A 21,385-nucleotide genomic window follows, 5' to 3' on the forward strand; every position below is an offset into this window, starting at 1 on the left:
CTACTACAACCCAAACTCCTCACTCCGCTCCTGTTACACCAACCTCCTCTGTACCTCGATCTCATCCCCCCACCAGCCTCCGGCCCACATCCTCCCTCAGGCTTGAAACTCCCTCCCCTCTTCTCATCTGACAGCCCACCACTCTCCCCACCTTCAAAACCCTCCCAAGAGGCCTTCCCTGACTAAACCCTCATTTCCCCTATCTGCCTTCCCCTGTGCATCTTCCATGAACTTGACTGTTGTACCCTCACCCCAACCCCAGAGCACTTATCTAAACATCCTTATACTTCACGTCTGTCTCCCCTTCTAGACTGCGGGCTTCTTGTGGGCAAGGGATCATATCTACGAACCCAGTGCTTAGCACAGTGCCCTGCATACAGTAAGTGCTCTGTAAATACCGTAAACTGATTGACTGAGATGTGACTTCAGAAGGGTTTTGAAGATGGGGAGAGCTGTGGACTGCCAGATGTGAAGTGGATGGGAGCTCCAGGCACGAGGAAGGACGTGGGCGAGGGGCCGGCAGCAGGCAAGATGACAAATGAGGCACACTGAACAGGTTGACTTGACAAGGATGAAGTGTGTGAGCTGGGGTGCAGTGGGAGAGGAACAAGGCTAAGTAGTGGGGAGAGAGCTGATTGAGGGCCCTAAAGCCGATGGTCAGGAGTTTCTGTTTGACGCGGAGGCAGATGGGCAACCACCCAAGGTTCTGGAGGAGTGGAGACACGTGTCCAGAACGAGAGCGGGGCCAACTGTGAACCGGGGAAAGGAGAGACCGGAGGCAGGAAGGTCTGCTAGGAGCCCGACGTGGTATTCGAGACAGGATATGACAAGTGCTTGGACCGGCATGGTGGCGGTTTGGATGGCGCAGAAGAGACAGATTCTGGAGACGCTGACTGGTAGAACTGACAAGATTTGATGACGGAATATGCCGCTTGGAGGGAGAGGACTCGGGGTTAATACCATCGTCGCGGGCCTCCGAGACGGGGAGGTTGATGGTGAGGTCGATGGGGATGGGAAAGTCGAAATGAGGAAAGAATTTGAGAAGGAAAATGAGGAGTTCGGTTTTAGACATGTTGAGCTTTGAGGGGCCGGTAGGACATTTATGCAGAAGCAGCAGCGTGGCCTTGTGGGAAGAGCCCTGGTCTGGGATTCAGGGGACCTGGGTTCTCATCTCGCTCCGCCACCGGCCTGCTATGTGACTTCACTAATCTGGGCCTTGGTTTCCTCATCTGTCAAATGGGAATTCAATACCTGTTCGCCCTCCTATTTAGACTGTGAGCCCCACGTGGGGCAGGGACTCTGTCTGACCTGATTATCTGGCATCTCTCCCAGTGCTTGGCACATAGTACGCGCTAAACAGATACTACAGTTATTAAGATTAGTAGTAGTAGTAGAAGTTTGTCCTGGAAGCAGGAAAAGATGCAAGGTTGCAAAGGCTAGTAAGGTCAATTTGGGAGGCATCTGCATAGGGGTGGCTGTTCCCACCCCAAATGCTGCTCTGGGAGCAGGTTGGTGGAAGGGTGAAGGGAAAAACAGAGCAGCCGGCAACTTTACGCAGCAGCTGCCCATCAGGCAGAAACCTGGACCGATCAGAAGGCATGTCCAAGGATGCGTTCTCGACCAGTCCAACCAGCTCAAGAGTTCCACTTTGCTGGGAAAACATTAAATCATCCTAATGTGACTGGCTAACACGTGAGCTGTTTTTAAGGTCATTAAACCTAATTGGATTCTCTGAGCACCTAAAAGTGCTTGCTGCAGGAGTGTGTGTGTGTTTGTGTGTGTACTTACAAGCGCGCACACACATGCATGCAGGTAAGCAAGGCACACATACACTAAGAGGGAAACGGATGATGATCATCGTACTTGTTAAGCGCTTACTATGTGTGCTGGGGTACATGCAAGGAAATCACGACACAGTCCCTGATCCACATGGGGCTCCCGGTTTCAGTAGGAGGGAGTGGGATTCGATCCCCATTTTACAGATGAAGTAACTGAGGCACAGAAAAGTGAAGTGACTTGCCCAGGGTCACACAGTGGACATGTGGCAGAGCCACGGTTAGAACCCAGGTCCTCTGATCCCCAGGCCCAAGCTCTTTCCCGTAGGTCACGCAGCTTCTCTCACCCAAAGTCACACAGCAGACAAGTGGCGGAGCCGGGATTAGAACCCAGGTCCTTCTGACGCCCAGGCCCGGGCTCTAGCCACTAGGCCACGCTGCTTCTCAGAGAGCTGCAGCCGCAACGTTTCGGAAAGTTGGCTCACTTCTCTAAGTCTAAGACTTATCGTATGCAGACGCCTAGCTAGCTATCCAAGAGAAGATAAGGGATGCAGCCGCTCTACTACTACCTTCCCCTGTAAGGTTGGAGGGAGTGGTGCCTCCCCAGCAGGCCTCGATCCGCCAGCCCCCCTCGAACCCACCGCCCCGCTGTCCCTCTCCGAGGCCTCACGACCACCCCCGTCCAACCTCCGCACCTACACTACGAACGTCACAACCTCTGACGCGTCCCCCTCTTCTCGGAGGCCTACTGGCGTCGGAGGAGCGGCTCGCCACGGCAAACGCCCACGACTTCTAGACAGACCGCCCGTGTCGGGAGCAGCGGTCCCTGGGGCGCTATCCCCCTACGCTGCCCGGTGAACCCCTCTCATTGTCCCGCTGGGCGGCAATACTAGAAATAAGCCCCGGCTACCTAGATTCCAGTCTCAGTTCTACCACCGATGTGCCGGGTGGCATCCGTACCTCTGCGGCCTCGTTAGTAAACGGGGGTTAACAATGGCTGCCATCTGCTCGTTGGCATCTCCTTCAGAGGACGGGCGGTCATTAGGAGGAGATGAAACCTCAACCTAGTCACTGGGCTCTGTATTAGCAGATCTTTGCTCTCCCCTCTCCTCCTTCATTCTTCTCTGGGGGGCTGGGACATTTTCCTCCTCCGCAGAGCTGGCTTACATTTCAGAGTGCAAGAATGTCAGATGGCCACGTGAGAGACCGTAGCGTCCTCCAGCCTAGTCCTGGCCCCCGGCCCCCGGCATCTCCACTCCCTCCGCCACCCCGACAGCTGTTTCCCCATTTCTACAAGGGGGGAGGGAGGGGAGGGTGAGGATGGGACAACTCTAAGTGGCTTGGAAAGCTTCATCCACCTAAGAACAAGCGGCTTTGGCCAGCAGAGGCAGAGGAGGGAGGATCCGGGCCCGCGGCCGGGACACCGGGGGAAGCGGCCGTGGTGCCCAGCTCTCTGCCTCTTCTCTCCAGACCTGGGGGCTCCGCCCTCCAAAACTCCTGCCCTTCCCCAGGCTCCAAAGAGTCCAAGGCCTGGAAGGTGCAGTGACGGCCAAGACTCAGTTCCCTGATCCCGCCTGGAGGGCGGTTCCAGCCACCGGCATTGCCAGAGCACCGTCCTCCACCTCATTCGACCGCGCTCGGCACCCGAGCTGCAGCTTGGGAGGAGGCAAGAAAAGGAACACCCGCTCCCCATCCTCAAGGCGCCTCCAAGCTGATGGGAGAGGTCGGCAGATGTAGATAAGCCGCAGAATGTGGGAGCAGGGAAGAAAAGAGAGATACGACAGACGAGCAAGAGATTGGAACGACCAACAAATCCACGGGAGCGTGAGCATCGTCGTACGGCTGAGGGCTAAGAGGGGATGTCGGAACTCGGATGGGGGACGCCTCCCGGGGAACGCAGGGAATGTGTCTACCGCCACCGTTGTACTGGACTCTACCAGGCGCTTAGTATAGCGCTCTGCACACAGTAAGCACTCAGTAACTACCACTGATGATGAGAAGAGGGGTCCCTGAATCAGTCGGCCAGTCGGCGGGTGACATTTATTGGGCACTTACTGCACACACACAGCACCGTACTGAGCACCCGGGAGAGGACGATGCCCGTCGGAGGACCCGATCCCTGAAGTGAGGGTCGTGCCCCATTCCCCGGCTACCTCCAGCCCCCCGGTGGGCCCTCTAGATTCCCGTGTCAGGCCCGGGGCACCTCAACCTGCCGCAGAGTTAAGAGCTGTGGGTGGTGACAGCCAGCCACTTCATTTTAAAATCAGGGCAATTGTCTACCCTTCAACGCTGATGCATTGCTGTTGCCATGCCAACCGATGGCAGGATGAAAAGCTATTGTGGACTTTCAGTTTCGTCACCTTCCACTCCCGAGGAGTTCTGAGCGCCAGGCTCTTTACCCCTCTCGCGCTCTCATTCACAGGTGGGGGAAAACTCAGTCCCACCCAGCAAGTCAGTCTAAGAGCTGGGACTTGAAATTCTCAAGTTTCTGAACTCTGGGCTTAACACGCTCACCTCTTCCGTGCCACGGGGAGAGTAACTGGACAGCGGTACGGAGACTTGACAGAAGAGGAATTAGAAAAGGGGTTGGCAGTGAGCTGAGGGCACGGCAAGCCACGACAGTGAAAGGGGCTCAGCCCTGCCTGAACAACCCCTTGTTGGCCTAGCTACATCGCCCCCCCAACCCCCCGGGCAGCCTGCTTTGGCCCGGAGGCATCACCACCCCTTCCCCACCTCTTGGGACGGGTCAGAATCAGGCCAGGACCACATTAAGCTGGGCTTAGCCCAAGAAGGACAGATACACAGCCATCCAGAGCCCCAGCTAGACCAGTCAGGCCCCCTGCCTTAATTCTGGGTGGGGGCGGGGGGGAAGAGAGAAGAGAGGCAGCAGGGTTGTCCCTGGGGGCTACTGGGAGCTAGGGTGGCCAGCGTTCCAGTTTGACAAAGGACAGTCCAGTTTTCAGCCGGTCTGACCCCTGCCCGAGAAAGACGCAGCTCGGGATCAGCTGCTCTCATGGCCTTAAAACGTTACCGCTCAGACTCCCTCCCCCATGACTTGGATGTGGCAGCAAGAAGCACACAGCTGCAGGAGGGGAACCCAAAGGCCCTGGAGCAAGTGGGACTTCAGGCGGTTCCCCCGGAGGAATGCTCTAGGACCGGGCAAAATCAGCGCGTTGCCGCAAAACGGCACACATCACGCGTGATGTCACGCGTCGCCTTGCCCGGGTATCTGCAGGGGCTGCCAATCCAGTTCCAGGTCCGGCTAACCCACCAGGTCCGTCCCTGACCCAGCGTAGCCTTGCTTGAAATCCAAACCGGGATGAAACAGGACTGTCTAAGCCTGGCCCCGCCTCAGCACGGTCCTCTTGGGGTCAATCGAAGCCATTTATTTATTAAGCACCTGCTGTGTGCGGAGCACTGTACTAAGCACTCGGGAGAGGCCAGGACAATAGAGTCGGTAGCCACGATCCCTGCCTTGGGAGGAGTTTACAGACCGGCCGGGGAGGTAGACGCTAAAATAATTTACAGCTAGGGAGGAGGAAGAAAGCGGACATTTAGGCGAGTGGTTCAGCAACGGGTCGGCGCAGAGTGCTGGGGGATCAAAAGGGGAAGAGGGGAAAACCCACGGGGGAAGGCCCGCCAGAGGAGATGCGATTTCCGACGGGCTTTGAAGATGGGGAGAGCAGCGTTCCGCTGGCCGGGAAGGGGAGGGTAGGAGCAAGGAGTCGGAGAGGGGAAGAGTTGAAAATGAGGCCCAGCGAGTAGGTCGGCTTGAGAGGAACCAAGAGTACAAGCTGTGGCGCAGTGGAAGAAGAGTGAGGATAAGTAGAGGGGAGAGAGCCGATCGCATGCCTTAAAGCCAACGGTCGGGAGTTTCGGCTTGACGCAGAGAGGAACGGGCAACCACCAAAGACTCTTGAGGCCCGGGGAGACGCCGTGCAGAATAACATTTTAGGAAAATGATCCAGCAGCAGAGTCAAGTAACGACCGGGGAGGAGAGAGACCAGAGGACGAGGCTGAAGGCAAGCCCGGACTTGTCAGGCGCCTGGACCAGCGTGGTAGCCATCTGAAAGGACAGAAAGGGGCGGAAACGGCAAACGTTCCGGAGGAAAACCCGACAGGATTTAGGGACAGACCGAATCCGGGGGTCGAGAGAGAGGACGGAGCCGAGGGCAGCGCCAAGGTTGCGGGGCCTCGGAGATGGGTAAGGATGCAGCAGAGCCGTTCGGAAGGCAGAAGGAAAGGTGCGATTGCAGTGGAGGTGAGAGGCTGCGCCTGGCAAGGTAGATTTGGAAGTCACCCAGTGGATGCTCATGGAGATGGTCTTTCTTTAAAGCCGGGGGAGGGGGGTGGATGAGTTCCCTGAGGGTGAGAGAGGAAAGTGCGGAGACCCAGAAAAAGGAGAGGCCAGGGGAAGAACCAGCAAAAGAGACCGCAGGCAGGCTTGGGACTAGAGGGACTCAAGTTTATCAGAGGCCTCAGCCCGACTCCCACCCTCTCTCCCCACCGCCACTCCCTGTACCAGCTAGCCCATAACCTCCCGCCCTCCGCCACACCAAATCTGAATTTTCGTATATATAGTAAAAAGACTTTATTAAGAAGGCTTTGAAGTCAAAAAAATAAAACTCTTGATACAATTTTCATAGCCATCAAGTCAGCTCAGCAAATATATAATCAGAACTTTAGCTGTGTAACGTTAAAGGCCCGTTTTCTTTAAAATAAAATATATTTTAGTTCTTAAAATTTTTCAATAAAGTACATTTTTCTATAAATTCCCTACATATACACAAGAGGTAAAAAAAAAAAAACCCTAAAAAAAATCAAACACAAACCACAAAAAAATCCTGTAGAAATGTTTGTGTGTGTGTGTGTGTGCGCGCACGCATTACCCCCTCTGACCCCCAAGCATCCCCCCCCCCGCCCCCCTCCCACCCTTCACGGTGGCAACATTCCCCTCCTGTTCCCTCCCGCCCCCGTGACAGGCTGTCTTCACATTGACCAAGTACAAAGAATAAACTGTTACCCGAAAAAAAGTCTCAATGAAGATGTATATAGACACACACACACACACACGGCTGAGAACTGCCTGCAAAAGACACCAAAAACAATGCTACGTACAAAAAAAAGACTGTTTTTAAAAAAATTAAGACAACCCTTGTGTCTCCTAAATAAAAGTGCAATTGGACCATTCTCTCTGTTTATTTTAACTTTTCAACTGAATACTGTTATTTGGAAAGAAGTGTAGAACAGCCAAAGTGTCTTGCCCCAGCCCCCACACCTGGGTTAAGAGTTAAAGCTATTCTGTAAACATTGGATTCCCTTCACCTCCCTCAGAACCCAATTGAACACCCCACGCCCGCCCTCCACGGTTCCTTGTCCCCCCCCACCCCCCCCCACCCACCACTTCCCCAATTACTCCCGCCGCCCTCGCCCCGCCCCCTCCATCTTCTCTTTCTCTCTTGCCATCGCCGCCCCCCTACCCCAATCTGAGGCTGGTGGTCCTTCCCCAGTCTGAGTTGTTCAGTGAAAAGGCAGAACAAGGAGGCAGCCTGGGAGTTCTCCAAGTTGGGGGGGGGGGGGGGGGGAGAAAGAGGGGGGAAGGGGCGAAGCCGGGGTGACCCAAGAGAGGAGAAGCGGGCCCCCGCTCCCTTCCCCTCCCCACCCACCCCGCCGGGCCTTCACCGCCCGCCCTTCCCTACAGTCCCTCCCGCCTGCTGGGCGACAACCCCCTCCTAAGCTACGAAAAGATATGAATGGCCTGGGTGACGGGGGTGTGGCAGACTGGACACTCGGGCTCAGCTTTGCCACAGATGCGGATGGCACACTCCATGCAGAAGAGGTTGTGGCCACAGGGGACCAAGGCAGCAATGACTTCGCTCTCATAGCACACCATACAGTCCCTGGAGATCTTCCGCGGCCCCTCCGAGCTGCTGGAATCGGTGGGGGAGCCCGAGGCGGCGGACACGCTTCCTGGCAGGGAGGAGGAGGACGAGGAAGAATAGCCGGTGCTGTTGGAGAAGGAGGAGAGCGAGCCCTGGGTGGGCAGCCAGGAGAGGGTGCTGACTGGGTCGCTCTGGATCCGCCGGGCCAGGGGGTGCTCCAGGGCCACGCCGGTCTCGGGCAGGGTGGGCGAGTGGCGCGGGGTGGCGGCGCCGCCGCTCAGGCCGCTGTTGCGCCGCTGGGAGCCGGCGGCGGGGCAGCCACCGAAAGCCTGCAGAGGGTTGCTCCGCTCAAAGGGGGACCAGATGGTCGCCGGGGCGGTCAGGTCGAGGCCCAGGAAGTCGAAGCCCAAATCACAGTCCTCGGGGCCCAGGGGCGGGGCCTGCTGGCTGTCCCCGCCGAAGGCGAAGTTGCCGCCGCCGGCACCGTAGGGGCTGACGGGGCTGGCTTCCGGGGCCGGCACATGGGCGCCGAAGAAGGCCTCCGTGGGAGCCCCGCCCCCGAGGGAGCCGAGGCCGTCGCCGCGCAGGCCGGACGAGGGGCGGCGGGTGGGGTTGGGCGCCTTGGCCCAGAGGCTGGCCGGGCCGCCCAGCAGGTCCAGGCAGACGTCGGTGCCGTTCGAGTGGAAGTCGTTGTCGGCGCTGGCGTCGATGAAGGCGCCCGTCCGCATGGTGATGTGGGCCTCGATCTCCTCGCGTGCCCGATCCACGTTCTCCGGCATGCCTGTCACTTCGAACACTGGCTCCTTGTCCCGGCTCGGGGTCACGATGTAGGTGTGGGTCTGCTGCTGGATGCGTTTGATGGTGGCTCCCTTGGGCCCCACCACCAGCCCCACCACCCGGTAAGGCACCCGAACCTGGATGGTGGTCTGACCTGGCAGGTTGGGGGGCCCCGGCACGGCCCCGGCCAGCCCCGTGCCCTTGTTCCGGGAGGCCCGGATCATGGAGAAGTGCTCGGCGGCCGACAGGATCTCCCGCTTGGCCATCTCCACGTCCTCCTTCCTCCCTGTCACGATGAAGATGGGCTCCTCCCCCCGCACCGGGGTCTTGATGTAGGTGTTGGTCTTGGCCCGCAGAGCTTTGATTTTGCATCCTGGAAGGAGAAAGAGGAGTGGGAGGGGGAGAGGGGGAGGAGGAGGAGGAGGAGGAGGAAGAGCCAGAGGAGGAGGAGGAGGAAGAGCCGGAGGAGGAGGAGGAAGAGCCGGAGGAGGAGGGGGCGAGGGAGACGAGAGGAGGTGGCGGTGAGGGAGGAGGGGGAGATGATGACCAAGAAAAAGAAGAAAAAAGGGGGAGAAATGTGAGTCCCTGAGGATGTCAGTCAGTCACTGCTATTTATTGAGCGCTTACTCTGTGCAGAGCACTGGACGAAGCGCTTGGGAGAGAACGATACAACAGAGTTGGCAAGAAGAGTTCCCCGCCCAACCGAGGGAAGGCCACAGTCCGATCTCCCCTTCAAATCCCAGGCCCAGCCCGACCCCACAAGCCCCTCCTCTGGGTGCTCAAAACCCTCGCCTTTCAAAACCTAGATGGGCTCCAGAGTCTGGGGCGCTCAAGGGTCCGACAGGTGCAGACCGAGCCCGGAATCGCCCTGAAACTTCAGGGGGCTCCTGCTCTCAGGTACCGGGTTGAGAGCAGAGATCAAAACCCGGCCACTGGCTCCCTCTTCTCAATCCCGAGGGGGCAATCTCCACGCCTCAGCATCCCCCAGCATGGCCTCGTTCGTGGATAGAACGTGGACCTGGGTTCGAAACCCGGCTCTGCCACTTGTCTGCCGCCTGACCTTCGGTCAGTTACAACTTCCTTGGGCCTCAGTGACCTCATCTGTAAAATGGTGATTAAGACTGTGAGGATGGGACAGGGAGTGTGTCCAACCCAATTTGCTTCTATCTACCCCAGTGCCTGGCACAAAGTAAGCGCTTAACAAATAATAATAATAATAATAATGGCATTTATTAAGCGCTTACTATGTGCAAAGCACTAGGGAGGTTACATGGTGATCAGGTTGTCCCACGGGGGGCTCACAGTCTTAATACCACATTTATTATTATTATCTGTTATAATTATTTGTTATTATTATTATTATTAACCACACATTATTATTATATGTTATAATTCTCTGTTATTATCTATTATTATTATTATTATTAAAACTGTGAGTCCCCCCCCCCCGGGACAACCTGATCACCTTGTAACCTCCCCAGCGCTTAGAACAGTGCTTTGAACATAGTAAGCGCTTAATAAATGCCACCATCATTATTATTAAATGCCATCACTGTTATCCCCCTGCACTGCATCCCCGCCACAGCCTCCAACTGGGGGTTGCCTCTGGTCTTAGATTCAGTGCCTCCTGACCGCAGCCAACAGCATCATCATCAACAGCACTGACTGATGCCTCCTGTACGCCGAGCCCAGTGGGTGCCCAGTGGGTGCCACTAACCTGGGCCCCGGGAAACACGCCACCTCAGTCCCCGTCCGCAAGGAGCTCACCATCTAATGGGGGAAGACTAGTGGACACCAAGTTCAAGTAGCCAAGGAAAAAGAGTCTGAGAGCAAATCCCCAACAAACCACAAGTTAGCTCGCTCCCTTTAGCAGTTCCCTCACTGCCTGGAGGGCAGAGGGCGTCTCGGTTGGCTCAAATCGTACAGATCGAAGCTCGCCCGGACCATCCGCTGTCGTCGCCACCGCCCCCCCCCCAGGTCCCAAATGCGTACTGGGGTGGACCTGTAATCCCCAATCCCCAGCACCTGACCACAGAAGATCCTGAGGCGAATTTCACCCCAGGGAGGGAGAGGCTGCAAATCTCAACTGGAAGGTGTGGGACGGCTTACTGGGGCCTGTGCCCTCAGACCCTCCTCTCCCGTTTCTAAACTTTATCTCGCTGTTCATGCCGAGCCCACGCCCGTCTGCCAAGTGGTCTCCGAAGTCCGACGGGGGGACGGCGGGGGGGTGGGGGGGGGATGATTTCCCAATTGTCAAGGACCAAGTCAAATGTCTGGTGGTCTGACCAGGGGTGGGACCGGCCGGCACCCCCAACTGATGACAGTTGGTGGAAGAGAAATGCATCTCAGACCCAGGGCGGGAGCCAGGGTCGAGTCTGGCCAATCCCCTCCCTGCTCCACTTCTCCAGGGCTCAGATTTCTGAGCTGGAAATCAGGGCCTCCCTGCCCCCTAACGGGCCTTAAGGGGCCCTAGGTGGGAGGGAGCAACTATGGAATATTGTGGCACACTGTGGAAAGGCAACCACAAACACACCCTGCCCCGCATTTCCCGTTCAGGGGTCACACCTCGGGATACTGCTTCTAAAGCCTGCTTCCAGGAGTCCAGGAAGCTGCTCGCCATTTCTGGGCTGTTTTTCAGCCTCGCCTCAAGCCCCAGCTTCTTGGACTTCATCATCCAAGGCAAAAGTCTAACTCTCAGATCTAATATCCTCTTGGTCCCCAAGTCGGGGAACTCACCACCAAGGGGTATGACCATCAGCACCCAGGTGATGGTCAATATTGTTTTTACAATGATAAACGGGAAGCCAGTGGTTTTTAAAAAAGGGCTCTGTGTCGTGGGTGGGAGGAGAAAGGGCACCCCCGCAGACAAACACCGCACCATTTCAGATGCCTGCCCTTTGGTGGGGCTGACTGCTCCTTCCTCTGTCCCCTTTATTGGAAAAGCTTCTCTTTAGGATGGAAAGAGCTCCTTCAATGGGGGAAGTAAGGCTATGTTACTTGTTTTCCGATCTTCTTACGGTCTCCACGGGACCAAACTCAAAATGGCAGCCAGTCCCCTCGCCACCATTTTGGACTCAACCCTTGGAGGGCCCAGTTTTTTCCTAGCTATTGTCTCAGCTTTCAAAATCCTCAGGGATCCCACTCACGATACCGGGGCCCAGGGAACTTAAAGCATCAAGCAAGAAATGAACCTCCACAGAGCGGGGAACAGCCTCGGATAATGGATTCCAAACAGCAGTCTCCAGAAATGATGGATTCCAGACATCACAAAAGCGTTTGCAGGTGCCAAAAGATTAGGAAAATAGTACACAAATGGGAAGAAGAGGCTGCTTTCAATAAAAAGAGAACCCCCAAAATGGATGAATTTTAAGAGCCCGGACTTTAAGGAGTTGGCATGTTGGGCGTTACTTTGAAAGAGAAATCAGAAGCTCGCCGGGCCAGGCTTCAGGTGATCAAGTTTCAAGCTGATCCCAGCACTGGGTGGTCAGGGAAAACCAGAAGTGCCCCGGTTAACGCGGGTGACGGCCCACCAGGCAAGAACGAGCCGGCGGACTAAGATGGCCGGACATCCGCGTTAAATGGGAAGGAATCGGGGTGCAATCCCGGCAGCTTGGAGTGTCACTCTGGCTCTCTCTCTCTCTCCAGCCCCACCCTGAGCTCCAAAGCACCTGGTCACCTTGGATCAGATGCCAGAGGCCTTGGACCCGATCATGGGAAGTCTATGCTCCCATTCCAGTTTGATAAATTAACCGCCTTCCATCCTTGGTCCCCCTCAAACATCCCCGCTCCGGGAAGCCTTGTAGTTTCTGTGGAGAGTGAGGGACAAATTGTCACCTAGCTCGTTCCCACAATCCCACTGCCCCTCTGGAGGCTAGTCGCTGCAATCATCGTCATCGCCTACATCCACTGTACTGACTGAACCCTACTGGGTGCAGAGCACTCAATGAGGTGTTTGGAGACAAACAGAAAAAGGGTAAAATACAATCCTTGTCCTCAAGAGGCTTTCAGTCTAATGGGGGAGACAAGCGGAATCCCGTTCCTGCTTCAAACTCTCCGGGGGGGAGGGGGACGGCACGTGGGGGAAGTAGGGCTGGATTGGTGGACTGGGGGAGGACGTGGCGGTCCGAGAGCCCCGGCGGGCCAAGTGGCTCCTGAGCCAAGCCTTAGGGAAGAGTCCCCAAGTGGGCCGAGATAACGGCTTTGCCCGGGCCCAGCTCCTGATCGGCCGTGGGACGGCCACGGGCTGGTCCTGCCTTTGCCAAGCGATCTGGGCCTGGGGTGGATTTTCCCACCCCACCTCCAACACTGACTGGGAAGCAGGCTGGGCTTGGAGAACATGGGCCGAGGGGAAGGCTGCATGGAGCAGGAGAGACGCAACAAGCTTTCCCCAGTTAACCACCTTGCCGACACCCCGAGACCCAGCAGCAGCCCCTAAGGGGGCCATCATGTGCTTACAAACTTGTGCGAGTGCCCTGGATGGGCCTCAAATGCTGTGGCTCCTGGGCAGGCTGGTCTAGGAACGACCCGAGGGGGACCAGGAGGAAGCGTAAGCCTCGTCTTCCTTCTGTGCCTGAATCACGAATGAGGGGTTCGATACCAGGGTGTCGGGCTTCTAGGCTCCTCCCGGTATTCCATGGACCCTCTCTCGGACTTTCAAGGGCCTCGAAAAGAAACGCCAAGAGGCCCTGGGGATCCGCTAAACAGCTCCAGCCACCCCCTCAGCCCAGCTGATCCCTGCCTACTAGTGGGGGGTCTCCCATCCCTGTCATTCGGGCTGGAAATTGGACGATTCCCAGATTCAGTGCCCAGAGACGCAAGCAGCCAAGAGGCACAGCTCCCGCCTCTGGGACCTCACGCAGCAAGGATTGTCTTTCCAAACCCGGCCAAGGCCGTGGGACTGCTGACCCTCCAGGGCAGGCCTCCCTGATTGGTAACTCTGAGTTCTTCCACCAATGCCCCAGTTCTAATAATAAGAGGGAGAGGGAAAGGGAGAAGGATAATTGTGCTACTTCTCAAGCGCCCGCCATCTGCCCAACACTGTGCTAAGCGGTGGGTCCGGTAAAAGATCATCTCTCCTCCGAGGCCCCAGGGCTCGGCCTGAGCACTGGCTCCAAGGCCTCTAGTTCCAGCCAACAATTTTCCCGAAGCTAAAGCACCTGGGGCAGGGAACTGGTAAGAGGTCGCCTGTAGCCCAGGGCCCTAGTCGACTCAGAGGAATAAGGGTGGGCTTCTTTTCCCAAGTCTGGGTTCGGCCCACTGTCGACTGAGGGGAGTTAAGGGAAAACCCTGGCCGGGGTTTGGGACCACACTGCAGAGGGTGGCAGAAATGGGTCACGGGAGGAGATGGAATTGTAGCATTTGTGGAGCACACCCTGCTAACCCCCTCACCGAATGCCAAAGGGAAAGAGGTTCAGTTTGTCCCGGGACACTGCAGCCCTGATCTCAGGGCTGGAGATAAGCTTCTCCTCCCTCCAGATTCACACGCTGGTTCCCCAACCCCCGTCCTCTGCACCACATCCTTGCCTGTGTCTTTCCTGCCTCTTCCCCAGATTCTGCTCTCCCAACAGTGGTGTGCAACTGCCTTTTAAATGTCTTTTTCCTGCTCAGGTGGAACAAACACACTGCTCCCCCTCCCAACCCCCAAGTCCCGCAGCTCACTGAGGGCTTGATGCTCCTTCTTTCAACTGCCCCAAGGGCAATTCCCAGAGGTAAGAATACACTTGTTCGGGTGCCCACATTTCCATCTGACTCCCAGTCCAAAACCCTTCAAACTACAGGAGGCAGAGAGGCAGCATGTGTGCAAGTGAGAGCCCCAGGATGTGTGTTCGAATCCAGCCTGATAGGCTAAACAGGACTTGTACTTCCCAAACGCTCTTGTACTTCCCAAGCGCTTAGTGCAGTGCTCTGCACACAGTAAGCGCTCAATAAATACGATTGAATTCACAAATCCACACAGAGGAAGGGCAGGACCAGGCAACGGCACCCGTGGAGGAGCCCAGGCGTCCGATTCTAGCCCTGGCCGTCCCCCACTTGCCCTTTACGATGTAGGACAAGTCCCGTCCCTTGTCCGGGCCTCAATTTGCTCATCTGCAAATTGAAGAGATTTCAACCATCCAATCGATCGGGGCTGTGGTGAGTGGAACTGAGAGAGGTCCACCCAGGATTCAGAAACTGGTGGTGGAGGGATACAAAGGTGCCTGGAGTTGTTATTAAAGAAACCGAGTGCAATCGACCTTTGATAGAGGTGTGTCAGACCCCAGGGGCTTCCTCTAGAGGTAATGGGGACATTTATACGGACATCACCCGGTCCCGGGTAGGCCCCAGGAATCCCAACCGAACCAGCCTTCTCCCTCCTCCTCGGCAGACGGGCCAACAGAAATATCTGGAAATACGTGGAAGCTTGGGGCCGGCCGAGGGCCGAGGCGCTTGTCTGCCGGGGTGAACCAAAGGTAGGGAGAGGACATGATCTAGTGAGGTGTCGGTGGCTCTCGGTTCTAGCCCCTCCTTTGCCAGTGGCCTGCTGTAATCTTCTGAAAAGTCACAGAATAATGAGGATAATAATAATAATAATGATGATAACAACGACAACCGTGGTGTGACACGCTTACTGGATGCCAAGCTAAGCGTTGCAGTAGATTCGAGTTAATCGGGTCAGATGCGGTCGGTCCCTGTCCCACGACGGGGGAAGGGGAACAGGTACTGAATCCCCATTTGACAGATGAGGAAACTGAGGGAGGCACAGCGGTTAAGCGACTTGCCGGAGGACACGCAGCAGGTAAGTGAAAGAGCTGGGATTTAGAACCCGAGTCTCTCGACTCCTAGGCCCCGGCTCTTTCCGCTAGGCCACGCCGCTTAACCTCCCTGGGCCTCAGTATTCTCATCTGTAGCATGGGGATGATAACCTCTGCCTCTTCCCACCTCAGAGACGCTTTTGAGGGGAAAGCGAGGTACCCGAGACGTCATTACGATAAAGAACAATCACACGGGTGGGGAGCTGAGCCACCTGAAGGCCTCTCCCTCAAACTCCAACGCTGCCAGTCTACCACGAGTCACACCCCTCCACTCCAAGCGGAAAGGCCGTCGGCTCCCCCGAATCGAGCCTCTGCCTGGAGCTTTGCTCACTGGGAGTGTGAGGGAATCCCTCCAGGATGCCTTCCCCCAGATCCTGATCCACCAGCACAAGATGAGCACGGGCCTGAACCTGCTCTGAATCCCTGACGGACCCACTGGGTCCTGTCCTCACTTTGGGGGGCACCCAGCACAGGGTGTGAGTGTGCCTGCCCACCGAGCAGCTGGGGAACTAAGTAAGACTGGGAGGCCCGAAACACCAGTATGCCCGTTCCCCCAGCCTAGGGTCAAGCCCTCTGTGAAGGCCCGAGAGGACACGGCCGGAGAGGCCCGACCAAAAGAACGGGCGGACGGCCCACTCTCACGCTCGCCTTCACTTCTGCAGGGGAGGGAAGGCCAGGCTGAGGATCCCAGCAGGAACTTTGCCCCGGGGCAACTTTTTTTTTTAACGGCATTTCTTAAGCGCTTACTGTGCGCAAAGCACTGTTCTAAGAGCTGAATTCTACCCTACCGTACGACCACCATAAAGCCCCTTAGACCCCTATTCTAGTTTACTTATTTGCTGGCCTCCCGTGCCTCACGAGACAAGCGGCACGGATTATTCTCCCCGTTTACAGGCCCAGAGAACCTAAGTGACTTGCCCTGGTCACTAAGCCAAGCCCCTAGGCTTCTTCTCACGTAGCCCCCTCTCCTGACCCACGCTGACCCTCATGGAGCCAGAAAAGGGCAGCCAGTCTAGGCCCTTATGGTCAGCAGGGGACCAACCTCCGGCCCCTCCCCTCCCAAACGGCCCCCCCCACCCCTCTGTAACAACGGGAACAAAAGGCCAACCGAGCTCTAAAAGAGAAGGAAGATGGTGGGAGGGAGCTGGGATAAGATGGGGCCTGCAGGGCTCCAACTCACCCATGAGCCAGGTGGGCATCAGAACGCACCTCTCTACGGTGGCGGGCCCCTTCTCCACCCAGACAACTTGGTGCCCTACACACATCGGTGACCCCAAGCTGGGCCTCCTGTCCCCATCCGGCCTGGCCTCCTGACACGAGGCCAACTGATGGGCAGAACCAGGTTCCCAGAGGGCAAGAGAGGTTTTACCCTCTCCCCCACCCCAAAGAAGAATACGCAAAAGAGAAAAGAACAAATGCTGACGCCCAGGCCGAGGGGGAAGTGGACAGAGCGTGCGGAGCCTCCTCAGAAGCCGAGAGGCACAAGATGCCCCTTCCTTTCTTAAGAGCAGAGCCCAGGGAGGGCCCAACGGCGGGAGTGGGGCGGCCGTTCCCCCCGACTCCTCGAAGAAGGTGAGACTGGACACTTTCCCCGGTGGTTCCGCTCAGGGTGTGGGACCTCCGGGGCCCCGGGTCAAAACCCTCTCCTGTTCCGAGCCCGTCTCGCCTTCTGTGCTGTTCCTTCTCCCTTAGCACCTGGCGGGGAGCTGCCCGGACTGTCCAGAATCAATGGCCCCAGAGAGGCCCCCGCCATCTTCACGGGGCTCCAGAGGGAGTTGGGAGGGTAGGGGAGAGAAAGGGGTGAGGTTGTGGGGTGCATCTCTACCCCACTCAGGACCGCAATTCTCCCCTCCCGCACTCTTGAGCCCCACCTTCAAATTCCGCACCGTTTCCGTGCTCGGGTCAAGGGCAGGCCGGGCCGAGGGCCCTCAACGCGGGCGGGCGGGGACCGTCAATGAATCGTACTTATTGAGCGCTTGCTGTGTGCCAAGCACTGCACTGAGCGCCTAAGGGATCCAGGTGACCCCTCGAATACCCCAGAGTCCGGGGCGGAGGACAAGAGGTGGCCCAAGTCGAGGGAGCGGTGAGTCTCACCGGGGCCAGGGCCAGGTCCGCCCCCGATGTCGGCCCTTCATTCCAACTGCTCGTCCTCGCCCTGGGACCATCACAGCTCTCTAAGCCGTGGGCCATTTTTCCGACACATCCCACGGCCCGCTCCCACACTCGGGAATTGGCGACGGGCAGAGGGAAAGGCGGCTGCAGGGGGTGGGTGGGGGGGGGGTGTCAGGCTCTGAGGGGTCACCACCACGGCCTGGGCCATCCATTAATGCATAGAGAAGCAGCGTGGCTCTGTGGAAAGAGCACGGACTTTGGAGTCAGAGGTCATGGGTTCGAATCCCAGCTCCTCCAATTGTCAGCTGTGTGACTCTGGGCAAGTCACTTCACTTCTCTGTGCCTCAGTTCCCTCATCTGTAAAATGGGGGTGAAGACTGTGAGCCTCCCGTGGGACAACCTGATCACCTTGTAACCTCCCCAGCACTTAGAATGGTGCTTTGCACATAGTAAGCGCTTAATAAATGCCATTATTATTATTATTTTTATTATTAACCCAGGGCCTCGCCTGCGAAAGGTTTCCTCCTTCTTGCCTCTCGACCCCACCCCTCTTCTCAACTCCGCCTGGAGCTCGGGGGGGCCGACAGACCGACCCCCCACCCACCCCGGGACCTCGGCGAATCCTTGCCAACGACAACTCTCCAGGCCGGCCCGGGGCGGGGTGGAGGGCGAATAAAGAGGTGACAAGAGAAAAGTTGAGGCAGGGCGGCGGGGTGGAGATGGGCGAGTGTGCGGCTGGAGTGGGCTGGGCCCCGGCCTCCGCTTTCCAATGGGGAGCCGAGCTCCTGATGTCATCATGCTAATCACAGCATGGCTCTCTAACAAAGAGAACAATGGGACAGCCACACTGCCCCGGCCAACAATGGAAAGGCCCACTCCAGCCCCAGCCTTAAGGAGCGGGGAAAGAGGGGGGAAAAGAAAAAAAAAAAGGAAGAGCCACCCTTCTTTCTACCATCCGCACCCCCCGGGGGCCTCACCCAGCCGGGGACCCGCGGCCAAGAGGAAGATTCAGGGGAGAGTGGGAGGAGGGCGGGAGGCACATAGGAAGCACCAACGCCTAGATTCGGCCCCCCCAAACCAGCCTCAAGCCCCAACGCAAGCCACCAGGGAGTTTCCCCCTTTGGGTGGCTTGGAAAAAAAAAAAATGCATTCGCCACCCCGCCCCCTCCTTCACAACACCCCTGTGCTGAGCTATCCGTACGAGTCGAGGCGTGCCCCGGGGGCCTTTCGTGAACCGATTCCGGAGACGGAAATTCTCCTTTTTCCTCTCCCGGCTGAATCCTGCCCGTATTCCCGACTAAAAATGGATGGAACCGATTGCTGATCGGTTGCAAACTGGGTGGCACCAACATCACCCTTCCGAGTGCGTTTAACAAAAACTGGACCACCACCCCCCCCGCGCCCCCAAAGCAAAGAAACTCGGTTTTTTTCCCCCAAGATGCGGCGTGTACCCAAGTCAGATAAAAAGAAAACTTTGCATATAAAACTGTGCGGTTCCAAAGACACTGTCATCGCGCACTGGGCTCGCTGCATTCTGAACCCCAGCGCCCGCGGTCTCGAATACTTGCTCGTTTTATGATTTAAAAAGCATACTTGGAAAAGAAGCAGGAGATAAAGATATGGGGGCGGGGAGGGGGGGGGCGGGATGCGGGAGTGGGGTGAGTTCTTCGGGTTACAAGTTTCTATCTCCACACACAGCACAAAGGAACAAAGACCAGAAACTGACCCAAATACAAATCTGGGTTGGGCCCAGGCACTCTTTCTGATTTTTCCAAGGACCAGAAAAACCATCCAGTCGGTCGGCAGGAGTGTCAAACAATATATGCCACGCATTTTTCCGGTGTTGTCATGCCTGTCCAACACAAGCAAACACCTTCGGCCACATGCTCCTGGCAGAGGACGGTGGCAGGCATTTAAGCTCTTGTCTTCGGTGGCCTAGGTGAAGCCCTAGAGCCCTCTGTCCAGATCTCCATATATGATACAGATCATATACCTTTTTACACAGCCGTATGTAATATGCAATACATATTTTGCACATATATATATATATATATATATATGCGATGAACTTATGCCATTCAGGCACACTGATTAGAGATCACACACCCAGCAACACACATGAACAATTTATACCCCGCGTCTAAGGGGGAGCACGGTGAAAACGCATCTGGGCGCCTCATGGAGAATTTCTCTCTCTGCTGCAACTCTACAGACTTTGCTATTTCTTTGGCGAATCCCTCCCCGCAGAGTCCAGGGAGGGAGGCACGGTGCCTGCGAAAAGGAGGGACAGGCGGGGGGCGGAAACAAAGCGCCCGAGGTTTACCTTGTCTTCCCACAATCTCTGCTACGTGCTCTGAGCTGGGCACGGGGACACACTCGGTCATGTTCACACTCTTTTTCCTGCTCCCGATAACGTTCATCTGTTCGGGCAGAACGGAGTGATGGCTCAGGTGCGAGCGGTGGTGAAAGTTGCTGAACACCTCTGAAGGAGCAGTAGTGCTGGAGGAGGGGCTCGCGTCTGAGTCTAACAACGGCAGGCCCCCCATCACCCCACCCCCTCCGACGGCAACTCCGCTAGGGTGCTCCATCCCCGGCCCATCGCCTATTTGTGCCAGTCCTCCATCCTCCACCTCTTCCTCGTCGCTGGCCACCCTAGCTACCCCTGCCTCCTTCCCCTCCTCCTCTTCTTCCTTCTCCTCTACCACCACCACCACCTCCTCCACCACCTCCGTGACCACCTCTTCCTGCTCTTCTACCACCACCACCACCTCCTCCTCTTCCTCCAGCCCCAAGATGGAGAGCTGGTCCAGGGTAAATCTCAGGGCGGCTGCCGCCGCCGCCTCTTCTTGCTCTTGGGGTGGTTGCCTCTCTCGGATTTGGTCTAAAGGCGGCGGCGGCGGCGGCGGCGGCGGCTGCTGCTGTTGCTGCTGCTGGCCGGGATTTGGGTTGAGCATCCCCAGGCCGTGAGGGGGACCGGCGGCGGGCTCTCCCCCATCCGGTTGGTAAATGGAGCTCGGCATGGCTGGCGGAGGACGGGGCTAATGGAGGGAGCCTGCGGCTTCGCCCCCGGCCCCGGCTCGGGCGGGATTTCAATTCTCCCTCCTACTGCTCTTCGTGAGGCCGCCGCCGCCGCCGCCTCTTGCCCCGGCCTCCCCCCTCCACCTTCTTTGTCTGCTCTCCTGCATTCAGCAGCAGCAGCAGCAGCAGCGGCGGCGGCGGCAGGCGGGGAAAGCAGGGGATCGGCTGAGCGGGAGCCGCCGCCGAGCGGGGAGAGCCGCGGAAGCAGGCGGGCGGCCGAGCTAAGGGCAGCCGCGCAAACCGCTCCCCCCCCCCCTCCTCCCCCCGCCCTCCCTGTCCCCCTCCCTCCCTCCCGCTCCCCCTCCCGCCCGTGACGTCACCCCCGGCACAACAATGGGTCAGGGGCCGCGGCGCACGCGCGAAGCCACGTGGGGTGGGGAGAGTCACGTGAGCCGGGCGGGAGGCGGGCCCGCCGGGAGGCCGGGAGGCCCCGGCTGAGGCGCCTCGTTTTCCCGACTAATAAGACTAATAATGGCGTTTGGGGGGCGCTTAGTCGGTGCCAAGCACCGGTCTAAGCGCCGGGGAGGTGGCAGGGTGGTCAGGCGCGCGGCCCTCATCCCCGTTTTCCGGGTGAGGGGACTGAGGCCCAGAGACGTCAAGCGACCGGCCCCAAGTCACCCAGCTGACGGTTGGCGGAGCCGGGATTGGAACCCACGACCCCTGACTCCCAAGCCCGGGCCGCTCGGGTGAAAGGACACCCGGGACCCAACATTCCCACACAGACTCGGCCACTGAGGCACAAATCTTCAAGAGCCACCGGACAAATCCCCGGACACGTGACTATACACACACACACACACACACACACACCCGTGCCACGTGGATGCCGCCCTCCATAATAATAATAATGATGAGGATGAGGATGATGGCATTTATTAAGCGCTTACTATGTGCGAAGCACTGGTCGAAGCGCTGGGGAGGTTACGTGATGATGATGATGGTATTTGTTCGACTTTTAGACTGTGAGCCC

The 21,385-nt window shown here is 57.5% G+C and overlaps 1 protein-coding gene across 3 annotated transcripts; it reads right to left on the reverse strand.

The window, feature by feature from the left end:
- Nucleotides 1–6,961: 6,961 nt before the first annotated feature.
- On the reverse strand, nucleotides 6,962–20,447 carry MEX3D (mex-3 RNA binding family member D). Of its 3 annotated transcripts, none has more exons than XM_038770789.1 (4): nucleotides 20,106–20,447; nucleotides 19,661–19,757; nucleotides 7,527–8,807; nucleotides 6,962–7,053 (listed from the first exon to the last, which is right to left on the reverse strand). In XM_038770789.1, exons 1-4 carry the CDS (start codon nucleotides 20,355–20,357, stop codon nucleotides 7,001–7,003), a joined length of 1,683 nt encoding a protein of 560 aa, XP_038626717.1. In that variant the 5' UTR covers nucleotides 20,358–20,447; the 3' UTR covers nucleotides 6,962–7,000. The 3 variants fall into 3 exon arrangements, with proteins under 3 accessions (XP_038626717.1, XP_038626716.1, XP_038626718.1); XM_038770788.1 differs by having other exon boundaries at nucleotides 20,076–20,447; XM_038770790.1 differs by lacking the exon at nucleotides 6,962–7,053 and having other exon boundaries at nucleotides 7,462–8,807.
- Nucleotides 20,448–21,385: the final 938 nt, after the last annotated feature.

This window comes from Tachyglossus aculeatus, chromosome X2, assembly GCF_015852505.1.
Source record: "Tachyglossus aculeatus isolate mTacAcu1 chromosome X2, mTacAcu1.pri, whole genome shotgun sequence".
In the NCBI taxonomy this organism is placed as follows: Eukaryota; Metazoa; Chordata; class Mammalia; order Monotremata; family Tachyglossidae; genus Tachyglossus; species Tachyglossus aculeatus.